Below are 16,419 nucleotides of genomic sequence, written 5' to 3' on the forward strand. Positions count from 1 at the left end.
ATAGAAATTTCTTATAAAAATTATAAAAATAATGTTACTATTTTTGATTATTTTTATTCAGGTCAGCATTTTTTATGAAGCATTTAAAGCAACAGTTGGTGACCCAAGGTTTTGTATAGATCAATATGTTAATATTGTAAAGATCAATGATGTTAATACTAATATTTGCAAAAAAAATAAAATAAAAATATATATATATATATATAATAAAAGAAAAATCTTTAATAGTGATTTCCATCCAGAGCAGTGTTACTTGAGTATCATTTAGATACTATTATGGTTTTTATTAATTGTATTAATTAAAATTATATTAATTATTAATTTGAATCAGATTTATTTTTATATTTTCCATTTTTCATTTTTATTTATTTAAAGTCTGCCATTTTTTGTCATTTTTAGTAGTTTTTGTTTTTTATGCATGTCTACATAGTTTTTTTTTTAACCCTCGACGGCTTCAAATCACATAAATCACACAAACACCAGAACATCAGCGACCGAGAGAAGAAAAAACTCATTCATTATTGACAGCGGATGATATATTATTCATGTTACGTTATGAAAGCTTGAGGGAAAACTCGGGGTCATTTATAAAACTGGACATAAAAGCAGCAAATGGAAGGCAGCTCAATAAAACCGCCGTCTTTAAATAAAGCAAGCACTGGCTTACGTAACAGGACAGAAAGGGCACAGGCACACATGAGGAGGTCTGAGGTGCATTACGGCCATAAATCCAGCAGCGCATCCCGTGTCTGAACCAGATCTAATCAAAAACGTGACCTTCACTTCCCTTCTCCCACATCACACCCTGTCATCCGGTGTTAAATTTCATTTAAAGTCTGATCTCACCACAGGGGAACAACTGTACTGCTCTTATGTTACTCTTTCATAGCTCATAAAATTTTAGATATTAAAATTTGGCATCTTGCCATCACACTGCAAAACATTATTTAATTACTTGATATTTTTGTCTTGTTTTCCAGGACAAATATCTAAACATTCTTAAATCAACATAAATTTAGTTGAGAAGCAAAATTATTTAAGATAAATCTTGTTTTATGATAAATGCATCAAAATTAAGTGAATTTATGCTTGGACTAGGACTAGGACTGGCCGACATGGCTAAAAATATTATCACAACATTTTTTCCCATATCATACAATATCAATATTTATCCAGATATTCAATGTTTTCCGTAACTCCCTTTTAATTTAGGGCCCCATAAAAATCAATTTTATTTTCCCCTAAATTCTGTTTTCTATTTGATTTTTTTCTGGATTCTGTGTTTTATGATTCAGTACTAATTTATTCATGAAATTAATTAATAAAACTTTAACAATTTAATCAATCTTTTAAAATGCATTCAAATGAAAACATAATTAATTTACAACAAAACACTGCATTTTTATTTTTTCAAACAAGATGTACAGAACTGTATAAATTAATGAAAAACACCTTGTTTGTATGATATTCCTTAAGAATAATAATATTGTTATTATTACTTTGAGAATTACATTAATAATATGTTTCTGTCATAATTTCTTCAAGTTAAACCGAACTTTTATTTTGATGGTTTGTCGTGAAGGTCTTTCAGTTTTAGTGTCAGTGTGTATTTGATGGTAGTTTTTCTCAAATGAAACAGTGAAAAGCTGGTGAAGAATAAAATTATTTTTAACTTCTATTTTCTTACTTAAGAAAAACAAATATTTAGTATTCCCAAAAATACTTAAGAATGTTCAAATTTTTTTTTTCTTAAGATTGTTCGTAACGCAAAACTTAAGAAGAATTCAAATTCTTGAAAAGAGTCTTCTTAAAAATCATCATAAATAACCTCTTAAAATTAGAATAACCTTCAACTTGTCTTAAATCCCCAAAGGTTAGATGTTTAATGGATTTATTGGGTTGTTTCAAATTAATTGTTGCAAGCATTACAACATGCATAACATCTCGGGTTACGACTGTAACCCTAGTTCCCCGAGAAAGGGAACGAGACACTGCGTCGGTAACGACACTAGGGGAACCCCCTCAGCGTTGCGCGTCTGAAGCATGAATGAAACTATTCCAATCCTGATTGGTGTTGCGTGTTTATGCATGACGTGACTTTATGCCGAATTTGAAATTCAAAACGGAGTCAAATAGGGACCTCGTTTTTAATTTTAGCCTATAATTACGACATAATGTTCAGCAGCATTCAGTACATATACATTATTACTTGTACATTCAGTACAAGACAGTTGGCGCATGAGCGCGTAAATGAGCGCATCTTAAGACAGACTCTTCAAAAATAACTATTTAAAGTACATGGTGCATTAAAAAACAGCAAAAATAATATGCACGCTTATTATGATTATTATGCAGCATTATGACTTTTCTCACGATTCTGAGATAATATCTCTCAATTCTGATTTTTTTTCTCCCAAAATTCTGTTTACATCTCGCAATTCAGTTTTTTACAGAATAAAAAAAAGTACAAGTTAATTGAGACTTTAGTTAATTGCTAATTCTGATTTATATCTCACATTTTCCCAATTATTAAGAAGAAAAATCAGAATTGCAAAATATACACTTGCAAAAGTGTAAAAAAAATAATAATAAATTGTGAGATAAAAAGTTGCAATTATTATTATTATTTTTTTTATTTAAAAAAAGCCTGAACTGTGAGATAATCAGTCACAATTACCTTTATTTTTTATTACGTGGCAGAAACAAGCTTCCATAAAAGCCTGATTTTCTTCTTAATAATAAAAAAAAATCACATTAAAAAAAAAAGTGAGAATTTTTCAAGAATTTCACTTAGAAACATTCTTCAAACTTCATGAAATTTATCTTATGACATTTCTTAAGAAGATTTTCGTGAATCCGGCCTCAAGTAAAAGTCTCTATTAGAGCCCTAATTATACTAATCTTTCAATTAAAGCTTGATATTTAACTTTTTAATTAAACAGCATTCCGTTTTTGCTGTCATATTGAAACTGGTATTAAGAACGGCGCTCATATCAGCCGTATCATGCAAACCCAATTGTACAGCACCGACCTCGTTTGATTGGCGGATACTCTGCAGTGGGATCCAAACATAGCCGACCATGGTGTCCCAGATCAGTCCTTTATTCCACACCTCCACTGTCAGGCCCAGATCCAGCCGATTTATCTCACTGGACACAAAAAGAAAGAGAATGAAAAGACAGAGCAACCTTTAGATGAAGATAAATGCAGGTGGCAACGGACCGCAGAGTAAACCGCTGAATGAACCTGAAAATGGGAAACGAAAATGAACAAAGGATGAACGAAAAAGGCTACTTGTACTTGCATAAAGACAGTAAGATGTTCTGCAGAGGAAAGTTAAAAGCTTTTATTGTGATCAACATCAAGCCTGGTGTGAAGCGGAAAGCTGAGCGAGAGCTGCGTGGGTGAAAAGCTCGTCTGGAATCAAGATTCAATGTTTATCGAGAGACATTTGCATCTGATTGTTGGCACCACACGGAGAGGATTTTACAGACTAAACTGCTTTACGTAATTACATCACTGCAAAATGGAAACAAATAGGAAAAAAAACATGCCCGGGAGAAATATAACACGTATCTAATTTATAAAACAGCAGGACACATTGTTAGAAAGAAAACCAAGAGAGGAGTAAAGACAGTGCAATACTAGTTCTGTGTGCTTTCAAATATTATTACTCATGTGGTCAAATGTGTATTTAAGCAATAAAAATGCAGACATTCTGGATATTTCTAATTTTATATGGCACATTTCTCAGGCTTTAGAAGTGTTATGTGAGTCACATGTACAAACAATTAAAATACTGAAAGCTGAAACTGATGTCTTTCGAAGAGAAACAAGAATTTCTTCACCACAGATGATATATATATAATAATATACAAAGCTATGCAATGCTTATATAAACATATAATATATAAATTCTAAGCTATAAAAAAATATTTATATAAACATTATATCATAGCGCTGCTAATTCAATCACTTTAAATACAACTACTAATTTTTTTTACTAATTTATATCATCAGGCTTTTCCCAGATGATTAATAACAGTGCATTATGACAATTATCTTGTATTACAAGTGTTCTGAAATGTTATGTTTAAATATGCTAATGATGCATTATCTAATTAAATATGCACTAATTTGCATAAGGGCTGGGTTTTGACACAAATTTCACAATTCGATTCGATTCTCATTCACAAGCTTGCGATTCGATTCGATTACCAATTTGATTCGATTCGATTCAATATCGATTATTTTGGATATACAAGTTATCTGAAATGTTATGTTTAAATATGCTAACAATTAGTGTTGTCAAAAGACCCGGTATTTCGGTACCAAGTCGGTACTAAAAAAATGAAAACGTTACGGTACCAAGTTTTTTTAAGTACCGGTGGTACCGAGTACCCGGTCAACCCGGTTCTTGATGCGCTATCCGAAAGCTATCCTCTTCCTGTGTTGCCAAGTCCGCGGTTTCCCCGCAGAATTGGGCTGCTTTAACACTGTTGCCGCGGGTTGTTTTTCATGTCCGTGGGTTGAAAAACGACCCCATTAACGTGATATTTAGCCCCTGGAATGCGAATTTTACCAGGGGAACCCCGCCAAAACATGTGTATTTTATCCTCGGAACGCGATTTTTAACGGAGGACTTCCTCGAAACATGATTGGGCGGGTTTTGTTGTGAAAACCTGGCAACCTCTTAAAAGCAGTGGCGACCTCAAGATGAGGAAACGCATCAAACTAACAAAACACCCCGATCAAGTTCAAGCAGGTAAGTTTCAATTACATTTTTAATATTTAGAGCTTCTGTTATGAATGTTATTCCATGTTTTAATTTTAATTTCGGATTGAAATAAACATCGCCGTTAGCATATACGTAGTTAATCGTTAGCATATACTACAGTGAGAATAAAAGTTACGCCTTCTTTCTTTGCGTGAACATTTGGGCGGTGTTATGCAAATCTTCCCACATAGTGAGGTAGATATGTGGGGGCGTGTTAGAACAAGCCGTTTTATGTAGGCGTGGCTGACTCTGAACTTTTATAAAGAATATCTCTTTGGATTTGAGACTTTAGTCTTTGCAACTTTACAAATCTTCTTTATGCACCAAGAGCTTGTAACACTCCAAAGAGAAAGGAAAAATTGAAATCGCATCATATGATACCCCTTTAAGGAATAAAAATGTTATAAATCAGGCGAATTATATATAAACAAACCCTTCAGTAAAATCCTTCAGAATAAAACAGTTTTGGTGTAAGCGCTGCGGAACTGGAGAAAAAACTCACCACCTTTAAAGATATGTATTGGAATTGAAATCTACAGACAAAAATAGATCAAATGCAATAAAATAGACACTTAAATGTGTATTAAATGTGCATGTTTTTTTTTCCACTAGTATGAAAGAAGACATGTTATGGAAGCAAATTAGCCTAAAATCTGAAAATTGACCCGTGCTTGAAACACAATGTTTTTGGCTGTAGTGCCTTGCCTTAAAACTACTTCTCTGGAAGGAAAATTCAATACAAGAGAGTAATTATAACTGCAATTTGCTCAACCTCTAAATGATCTGAAAGCAATCAAAAATTAAATGTAAGTTTAATCTTTATTAAAAACACAAAACAGCCATAATTATTAGCTGAGGCTGTTGCATACTGCTGTTCTTACTGCATACTGTTTCACATATTATTTTTAAAAACAGCAGGCAGTATACAGAGTATAAATGTGCAGTATGCAGTACATTTTCCGCTTCTGAACATCGGCGCTATTAAAGGCATGTCACGTAGTGGAGAGCAGAGAGGAGATTCTCTGCAGAGCGGCGTTACGTAAGAACAGCCGTGCTGCACCAGTGCAAACGCTTTGAGCTCATCTACACTGTCTGTTATCAATGAACAAGAGCGCAGGAGTGAGTGTGCGGGCGAATGAAGGGCAACAGAGGCAGATACAGTGAAAACGACAGCGATAGAGCAAAGAGAAGGTGATCTGTTAGTAAATCACAACATGAGAGGAAGATCAGGATAACTGAGGGAGAGAAAGGAGGAAAAGAAACAGAATAGAGCACATGAGAGCGTGATTTATGGAAGCCCGTTTCTGCCACTGAATAAAAAATAAAAAGGTAATGGTGACTTTTTTTCTTGCAATTGTGAGTTTACATCTTTTTTTCTCAGAATTGCATGATGTAAACTCACATTTGTGAGTTGTAAAGTCAGAATTGCAAGATATAAACGTTTATATCTCGCAATTCTAACACGTAATTTCAACTCGCAGGTTTAAGAAAATGTCAGAATTGTAAGCTTTCAGCAGGAGTTTGACTGACAGGTGTTATGAGCAATCATAACGGCGAATCTGGCATTTTGTCTGACTAATAAACCAGACCAGAGTGGATGACCGTCGGTGGACTTGAACTTGAAAAACGGTGTGTATTGACGTCTTTCTGCGGTTGAAACAAGAAACCTTCTGATGATCATTCATGTTTATTTTGTGCTATAATAACTAGTAAAGAGGAAGAGATGATCACTTCACGTGCGCTACAGCGATCTGTCACGACATATTTATTGTTTGAATTTCTTAAAAAAAAAAAAAGACAAAATTTGAAAGCTGAAACTTTGTTTCATTCCAAAAGTAACATGCTCTGTCTTGTCTGTCGGCGTGTCGTCAAGTGTTTTTTACTGTGTGAGAACATGATGTGTGGCGTGAGAGCGCAGCGTAGCAACAGTAACTAAGGGGGGGCTGGTCTTTGTGAAGGGTCAATTGTGAGTTTATATGTCAATTCTGAGAAAAAAGTAAGAATTGAGGGAAAAAAAGTCTGAACTGTGAGATATAAACTCGCAATTCTGAGAAAAAAAGTAAGAATTGAAATACATAAAAAGTCGCAATTATATATATATTTTTTTTTTATTCCGTGGCAGAAACTAGGGTTGGGTACCGAAACCCGGTGCCAATACGGCACCGGTACCTATATGACCGGTATGTACCGGACCGAATCAGAACGCGAATTTCGGTGCCTCATTTCGGTGCCACTTAAATGCCTGAACTGTCGATTTAAATATTTGTCCTCTGGTGCTATGAAACGGACGTAATAAGCATCAGATTCATCAACACGAATTATTAAATTCTAGTTAAATTTAAATACTGCATTCATGGGGTGTCAGAATGATCTGAAAAATTATATCCTGAATGAGAAAACTCACGTGAACGTCGGAAAGCTTTGATGATACAAATCCGAGACATCTTTGTAGTAATGTTACTGTCCATTTTGTTTTCACATTTCGAGTTAAATGTGGGGAAATGAGACGATCCGAGAAGCGCGTGAATGCAGCAACTACACTTGCTCTGACGGCAGCAGGTGGTCTACCGTTAGCTTAGCTAGCTACATTAAACGCGCTTAAATTAAAATGCCTAAAACTAAACGCTCTAAAGTATGGCAATATTTCACAAGAAAGGATTTCGACAACGCGACGTGCAGCAAATGTTTTACAACAGTTGCGTGTAAAGGGGGAAACACGTCAAACCTAATGAAACATTTGAGGGCACACAGAATAAACTTGAAAGCAGAGGGATGCACCGTGTTTGACAGCTTGCGGACATCAGCTAGCACTATCAGTGTGGACGACCCCAGCCCCAGTCATACCAACCCTAGCAAAAAGGAGTCCACCGATTATGATGACGACAGCAGCCCTTCCGCAGGTTAGTAGTAGGCTAATGTAATGTTAATTGCAAAATGCAAATCTTGCATTCATGCTAACAAATTATCAAACAATTTGTAAAATATTAATGTAACATGGATTATGTTTATAATTTTGGCTCTACAGCTAGCAGTACTACAGCAGTGACCCCATTTACCATGACAAAGAAGGCTACTTTGAATAAAAGGAGAAGGTGGAGGAACTCCACAAGGCTGTGACCAAATTTGTGGTCAAGGGACTGCATTCCTTTTCCACTGTGGAATCCCAATGGTTCAGGTAAAAAAAAACAAAAAGTAATGTGAAAAAATTGTTAAATATGTTAAAGGAGAAATATTTTCTTTAATTGATGTGTTATTAAATTTGTCAAAAAAAAAATTAATTAATAACAAAAAAAAAATGTTAATCTTTAATAGGGAAATGACTGCTGTCCTTAATCCTCACTACCGACCCCCATCCAGGGATGATTTGTCCAACACTCTTATTCCTGCATGGTACTCTGTTGAGAAACAAAATGTTATTCAGGAGTTAGCACAAGTGAGTAAGGCTGCTATCACATGTGATGGGTGGACCAGTGTGGCACAGGACCACTATTTAACAGTTACTGTGCACTACACCAGTGAAGGCCACATTAAGTAAAAGGTGCTAAACACCAAAGCTGTGTATGAGTCACAAACAGGCCTCATGGTGGCAGACGAGATAAATTGCATTCTGGAGGAATTCCAGATAAACACTAAATTTATAGCTGCCACAGTAGACAACGCCAGCAATATGGATGTTGCACTGAATAATCTTAAGCTTTTAAAAGTGGGGTGCTTTGCCCACACCCTAAACCTGTTCGCACAGAAGGTTTACAACATCAGTGTCATTACAAAGTGGTGTGCCAGACTTCGATCTATTGTAGTGTGGCTGAGGAGGTCCTCCATGGCTAAGATCGTGCTGCGGGAGAAGCAGCAACTTCTCAGCAAGTAGCGTAGTCATTATATCTCTCAGAAAGTTATGTTTGTTTCAAGCATCTTCTTCAGTAGATTGTAATTCAAAATTTGCATTTGTGTTTCAGATCTGCCACAACATAACATGATTCTGGATGTCAGAACATGGTGGCTCTCTTTTCTTGATGGTGGAGTAGTACCAGGCCATCCAGGCAGCATCACTTGACCAACGACTCAGGAAGCCAATGGAGAAAGACAAGTAATAGACAAAAAGATCACTTGTGAAACAATGAGTAGCAATAGTTGGTTTTTATTCTTATCTTCATATTTTCTTTTTTGTCCCAGACTGGAAAGACTCACAGATGACGACTTCCAGAAGGCAGAGGATTTTGTTAAAATCATGAAGCTGTTGTACACCTCAACCCTCTGTGTATCCAGTGAGAAGTCACCCACATGTGGCCAAATTCTCCCCATACTGACTAAGCTGGAGGAGCATTTCACGGTGGCTGAACAGGACACTGTTTTTATCAGTGCTTTGAAAGAGAAAGTCTGGGGAGATCTGGAGAAACGATATCAGGTATTTTCCATTTTCATTTCATTAAGAGCTTATGCTTAAAAAAAGAAAGAAGGCAAATCACAATTTTAACTGTTAGACACTAAATAGTTTGTCATGTTTGATTACAGGATGAAGACATTAAGAACTTCCTCCAGGAGGCCACTTTGATGGACCCTCGCTTCAAAGGCAAACTTGGATGTGCTGTTGCTGCTGATGCTTGGGGCCGGTTGGAGAAAGCAGCAGTTTGCAATGTAACAGAACAGGTATTTTATGCTCAGTCTTATTTCCCATGTGTGCCATGTTACAGTTTCTACAACAAAGTATTGCTGTTTATATGTGCAACATTATTTCAGCAGCTTCCAATGGAGGTCCTTCAGGATCACAACATTGAGGAAGATAGATTGGATGACAATCAGGAGGACAAGTCACTGAAGGCAGAGGAACATGTAAGTAATATTGGAATAGACTATTTTAAATGAATATATTTTTGAAGCAAGTTTGTCTAAACACTACTTTTTTTTCAGTCTCCATGTCACGAGAAGTGTGCCAACAAGTCAGCCCTAGAAGAGCTGTTTGAGGATGAGGACCGAGAGTTACTTCAGGCAACAACCTCTAAAAGTGGTGCCATCTCCATAGCTGAACAGGCCCATAAAGAGATTGAGATCTACAAAGGTCTACCTTCAGTCTCATCAGGACAATAACCTGTAGCTTGGTGGTGGGGGAAGCGGGACAGTCTTCCCATATTGTCTGCACTTTCAAACACATACCTGTGTGTGCAGGCCTCATCGGCACCATCTGAGAGAGTTTTCTCCTGTGCACGACATGCAATAAGTCAGGGGAGGTGTCGTATTTTGCCAGAGAAGGCAAATATGGTCATATTTCTGCAAAAGAATTGCTGAAATTTGAAGCTGTTAAATTATTGTAGTTGGGTTAGGTGGCTTAGGTTTTATTGTTGTTGTGTTTTGTATTTACTTTTATATTAATGTATACTTTAAACTTTTAATATATTGTTCAATTTAAAGAACTTTTTTGTCCAATAGAAAGGTATTCTTGAGTCATCCAACATCATTTTGTGGCTTTTTTTAAAGTATCGGTTCAGGCACCGGTACCATTTTAAAAGTATCGATTTGGCCCCGGTATCGAAAAAAAAAAAAAAAAAAACAATACCCAACCCTAGCAGAAACAAGCTTCCATGATTTTATACTCACAGTTGTGCTGTGTGATTGTTCTGGTTTTATCGATTTATTCAAATGTAATGTTTTGCCATGATTTTTTTTTTTTTTTTTAAATCAAGGAATCGCGATTTTGAATAAAAATATTAGCAAACATTACAATTAGACATGTTGACAATATGTTAATGATAACAGTTAAAGGTGGGGTAAGTGATTTCTGGTAGCCAATGTTGACATTTGAAATCACCAAAACAAACACGCCCCTACCCCAAAAGGGTAAAAAATGATCTGACCGCATGACGGCATACGTGATGAACCACTCACGTGTGACGAACTCTATGAAGGACCGCAAGTAGAACATATCACTAGGTGCTATTCACACTAGAGGTCGACCGATAGTGGATTTTACCGATACCGATTAATCAACCAATATTTTTTTAAATGGATACGCAACGAAAACTAAAAGAGTGCGTAACTATTTAATTTAATTTTATTAACTATCGGTGCCGATTAATCGGCAAAACGATCAATCGATCGACTTCTAATTCACACAAAATGCGCTTTTGCGTTGACAAAGATGTGACGTGGGCCGTGGAATGGAAAAAAACGCGAGGAGACGCGAAATGAACTTAAACATAAAGCAAAGAAAATAAATCACAAAGGAACAAGGATAAGGACAGAAGAAGAAAATATGAAGGACTCACAACATGAAGTCTTGCTCCCAGCTGGGTTGGCTTCCCCGTACGGCGATGGTCGTACTCTTCACATTCTGAACCTTCAGAGTCACATATGTGTTGAATTTCTCTGCAGGAGGAAAAGAAATAGAGATAGAAATCATAGCATTCACATACAGTAACCCCAAAAAGTACTGTACTAAACAACTACTAAATAAATTTATAAATTAAATGTATAAGTATATTATTTAATTTTTTTTATTTAAATTTATTTGTATAAATTAACATTAAATTAGATTACTAAATGATGTAAAAAAAAAAAAAGAAAAGAAAGTAAACGCTTTTCATTGTTAGTTATATAGTAACACCAAAAATAAAAATGTATTAATTATTTTATACATTTATTTAATTTAATTTATATAAATTAACATTAAAGTAGATTACTAAATAATGTTAAAAATATGTTTTTTATTGTTAGTTATACAGTAACACCAAAAAGTATTGTACTGAACAACCTCTAAATAAACGTATAAATTAAAGGGGTCATATGATGCGATTTAAATTTTTGCTTTCTCTTTGGAGTGTTACAAGCTCTTGGTGCATAAAGAAGATCTGTAAAGTTGCAAAGACTAAAGTTTAAAATCCAAGAAGATATTCTTTCAAATCTAATCATAAGTTCAAAGTCAGCCACACCTACCTAAAACGGCTCGTTCTAACACGCCCCCACATATCTACCTCACTATGTGGGAAGATTTAGTGTTACAAGCTCTTGGTGCATAAAGAAGATCTGTAAAGTTGCAAAGACTAAAGTCTCAAATCCAAAGAGATATTCTTTATAAAAGTTAAGACTCATCCACGCCCTCCTAAAACGCCTCGTTTAAACATGCCCCCACGTGTCTACATCACTGTGTGGGAAGATTTGCATTACACCGCCCAAATGTTTATGCAAAGAAAGAAGGCGTAACTTTGATTCTCGCTGTAGTATTGTTGCCGCCACCACCATGTCGTGAAGACGCTGTGTGTTTCGCTGTGAAAGAGAAACTACTTTGTTTGGTCTTCCAAAAGAGGACGATATCTGCTTCGTCATGTCTAGAGCTGATCCGTGCTGGTCGCTGAGGAAATACATCAACTTCGCTGTGGATCGCCGGATCGGCTTTCACCGTGGACGAAGCGGAGTCCAGCCCGAAGCGGTCGTCACATGTGGTTGCCGCAAGCCTCCTTCGTCAAATCCGCAGGCCGTTCCTCACTCTAGCCGCCATGTGTTTTGTTGTGAAAGCGAAACTACTTTGTTTGGTCTTCCAAAAGAGGACACGACTAGAAATCAGTGGTTAGTAAAAAGACAGTATATAAGTCATTATAATCCGTAATTATGTCCCCACTGGATGCAACAAATGCCTCGTTTATAATGGGTTTTAATGTTTTTGTCTCGTCGCTCCGGCCGGACACGGCATCACAGTATGGTGAGGGGCGTAACATTTCCGTCACACGCTTGAGGTATTCGGCCAATCACAACGCACTGGATAGCTGGCCAATCACAGCACACCTCGCTTTTCAGACCGATGAGCTTTGTAAAAATCGACGCGTTTCAGAAAGGCGGGGCATAGAGGAGAAACAATAATGTACAGTATGTGGAAAATAATGTTTTTTTAACCTTAAACCGCATAAACACATTTCATTACACCAAATACACAAAATAATGTTCTTTTTAGCAACATCATATGACCCCTTTAATGTATACATTCATTTATTATATATTTTAATTAATTTATATAAATTAACATTAAACTAGATTACTAAATGATGTAAAAAAAATAATTGATTTTCATAGTTAATGATACCTAATGCATTATCATGAACTATGCACTAATCTAGCTTTATAATAAACCTGGCATTGCACTCTGACTATTATTGGCTTTGACAAATTGATTATGTTTCTCATTTTCATGTCGCCTTGGATAAAAGCATCTGCTAAATGCATAAATGTAAATTATTTTGTATTAACAAACTGAACCAAATTGAATAGTGTTACCATTTCCTGTTTTTAAATTTTAAAATGATGACCAATTTAATACAAATATGAAGTAAAATGGGTCACTTTTTATCATTGAGATCAATGGCAAAAAGTTTCTTAATTTAACAGAATGCACCATATTTTATCTATATTACATATATCATAATTTTTTTAATTTTATGATTTTTACATATATATATATATATATATATATATTTGTGTGTAAAAATCACAATCATAAAAATATACATATATATGTGTGTGTGTGTGTGTGTGTGTGTGTGTGTGTGTGTGTGTGTGTGTGTGTGTGTGATGTCTGTTTACTTACCCTGGGGTCCATCATATTTGGCCTTCTTCACTGTAAAAGACAGAAGAGTAAGAGTTAGTATAAGATAAATAATGAGTCAATAAACGAGTTGAAACAAACACAATTAAACTAGATTTTGGTGGTCGTCTGACGTTCCTTTTGACAAGGATCTTCCCACTGAGAGTGTGCAAGTGTTTGATACATACATAGTGTGCATTAAAAATGAGCAGAAGTCTCTTCACACAGGAATGAGGGGATTTCTTAAAGTTTTCCATCTCTCTGCACTGTGATGACGTGTGTTCCCATGCATCATTAATGCCCGCTGTAGCACACGGCATGCAGAGGAGCATTAATATGCAAACCCGCTCTGAACCCCCATCCAACCCCACCCAAAGCTCATCATCTCTCCTCTTCCTCAGAACGGCCATTCAAACAGGAAGTGAGTGTGTTTTAAAGCCTTGACTCAGCTGGACTCTACACACACATACTCACTGCTGGTCCTCTGTAAACGCCTCGTGTGGTTTTCCTCTTCACTCTCATCTAAAGCAAGTTGCTCTCTGGGTAATCATTACTGTAGTGCTATTGCGGGATCTGTGCTGCAGTAATTCCGATGCATTCGCATTCGTTCCGGCACTTCTGCTGACCGGAATTCTGGCCAATAAAACCATTTGAAAAGATGAGAGCTGAGAGGAAAGCACCGGCATTAGTTGAATTTCACTGGAGTTACTCAGGAGAACATCTATAGACTCATGCAGCGAGAGCCCACGCCAGCGCCAAAGGATATGACATCAGAGACGGATGAAAACTGAGCTGTTCTGGGCCAGTTTGACCCACTACACTTCTTTAAAATGTCAGAAATACTGATTAATATGAAAGTTTGTTTTCTCCATGAGATAAAAAAAAGAAAAAAGTAATTGCTTTTCTCGCAATTCTGAGTTTATGTCTCACAATTCGTACTTTGTTTCTCGCTTTCTGAAAAATTCTGGAACAAAAAGTCAGAATTGCGAGACGTAAATTCAGTATTCTGACTTTCTTTCTTGCAATTGCGAGTTAAGCTACATCTCACAATTCTGACTTTGTTTCTGCCATAGAGTAAAAAAAAGTTAATTACGACTTTTTTCTCGCAATTGCGTGGTTATACCTAACAATTAATTTAATAATAATAATAATACTTTAATATATGTAATAGTAATAATATAATAATTTAACAATAATTATCATTTAGATATTAATGTAAATTTTTCTTCTCAGAATTATCAGTTTATTATTCACAATTGCAATTTATAAAGACACAATTGAGTTAACATCTCGCAGTTCTGAGAAAGTCCAACAGAGTCCGGATTGTTAGTTACAAACTCAGAATTGCAAGAAAAAAAAGGCAAAATTGTGAGAGAAAAAGTCACAAGTACTTACTTACTTTATTGATGTAATGTATGCATGTTTGTGGCAGAAAAGGGCTTCCATAAATGAACCTAGGATGTTTTTCTTGAAACTGTGTACTATTTCTAATTAAGGGCATGGACATACCTGTAAAGTTATACCTCTGAGGGTATTTATATTTATATTTATATAAAACTTTTTACATTTATGCATTTGGCAGATGCATTTATTTGCAGAATGGATGTTGTGTTGACGCCGTAAATTTTTATCCGTTTATGCATGTAAATTTTGTTGTGAATTAAAAGCATGATCTTAGCATTGTTATGTTCTACTGTTTGAGCTTTGGGGAAAGCTTTTGGAAAGCACAAAAAATAAATCAATAAATAATTTTTTCAAAAATTTACATTTAAATGTCAAATAACGAAATACTGTTTAGAATATTCACCTTTCATGGAAAGCAATAAGTATCATTAAAGTAGTCCATAATACAAATATAACATATTAAAGTCTTCTGAAAACATTTGTGTAAAGAACAGATGCCCTGGGAGACAAGAACCATCATCCAAACACAATAAATGCTGGTCTTTGCAGCAGCAAATGCTATAGTTTAGAAATAAAGACTTCAGTTCAATTTCACCTAATGGCCTCTTAATTCTGTTTTCAGTACGTCAGCAAACACTCGCTCGGTGGTACTTTCTTGGCTTCTGACTAGGGCTGTGCGATTAATCGAAATCGAATCGAAATCGCGATTTGAGACGTTGCGATTTCCTAATCGCAAAAACAAAAAGGAATTTTGTAATGGTTTAATGGAAACTATAAGAATTTATGTGATAGTTTCTATTGTTTTTTTTTCAGCAGGGTAATGATACCCATACTGTGCTGCACATTATTGACAATATTGAGCTGAAGCTTGACTTTGCAAATTTAAAATCGCAAATCGCACAGCCCTACTTCTGACTCATTGTGTCTCTCTGCGGTCTGATCGAGTCCACAGCGTTTTCCTCCCCGGGGCTTCCGGTGTCACTAATGAATCCTGAACGCTTCTTTCTGCCCTATCAGACCAACAGCAGATAATGTCATTTATCAGACTCATCTCACACTGGACATTAATGGCTCCCTGAATTCACTCGTTTCCTTTCGTTTCATCCCTCACAAACAAACAAGATTTTTCAGAGTTAAAGATGTACACATTCATTCATACGCCTTTACTATAAGAGAGAGAGAGCTTAAAGGGTTAGTTCACCCAAAAATGAAAATTCGCCCATAAATTACTCACCCTCAAGTCATCCTAGGTCTTCTTTCAGACGAATCCAGTCAGAGTTATATTAAAAATTGTCTTTGATCTTTCAAGCTGTTTCATGGCACTCAGCGGGTGTTGCATGCATCAGTCCAAAAGTAGTTAAATAAAATGCGCCCAACCATAAAAAAAATGTCTCACACAGCTCCGGGGGGTGAACAAAGGCCTTCTGTAGCGAATCGATGCGTTTTTGTAAGAAAAGTATCCATATTCAAAACGTAATAATCACTTTAATGTAGCTTGCGCCAACATTTGTACATGGAAGCAGCTCCGGGCTGATGACGTATGAGTTCAGTCTTGCGCATGCTCCGGTGAGTCTCTTGAAAACCGGTGTTTTTTTACAGGATCAAAGGAAGCAAAGTTTCCTTACTTGAGCAAAGGAAAACCAGTCTCCTCTTGGCTTATATCGAAATCCTC

General features: G+C 35.9%; 1 protein-coding gene across 1 annotated transcript in view; it reads right to left on the bottom strand.

Moving 5' to 3' along the window:
• The window catches only part of LOC107671790 (protein unc-13 homolog B), an 86,335-nt gene that overhangs the window by 59,887 nt on the left and 10,029 nt on the right, over positions 1-16,419 (bottom strand). Inside the window, exons 2-4 of the mRNA XM_016464762.1 lie at positions 13,347-13,376; positions 11,038-11,137; positions 3,032-3,149 (exon numbers count right to left, since the gene is read on the bottom strand). Coding sequence (XP_016320248.1) covers positions 3,032-3,149; positions 11,038-11,137; positions 13,347-13,376 — 248 coding nt within the window. The remainder of the gene's footprint in view (positions 1-3,031; positions 3,150-11,037; positions 11,138-13,346; positions 13,377-16,419) is intronic.

Source organism: Sinocyclocheilus anshuiensis, unplaced genomic scaffold (assembly GCF_001515605.1).
Source record: "Sinocyclocheilus anshuiensis isolate Anshui unplaced genomic scaffold, SAMN03320099.WGS_v1.1 scaffold1491, whole genome shotgun sequence".
NCBI classification, from domain to species: domain Eukaryota; kingdom Metazoa; phylum Chordata; class Actinopteri; order Cypriniformes; family Cyprinidae; genus Sinocyclocheilus; species Sinocyclocheilus anshuiensis.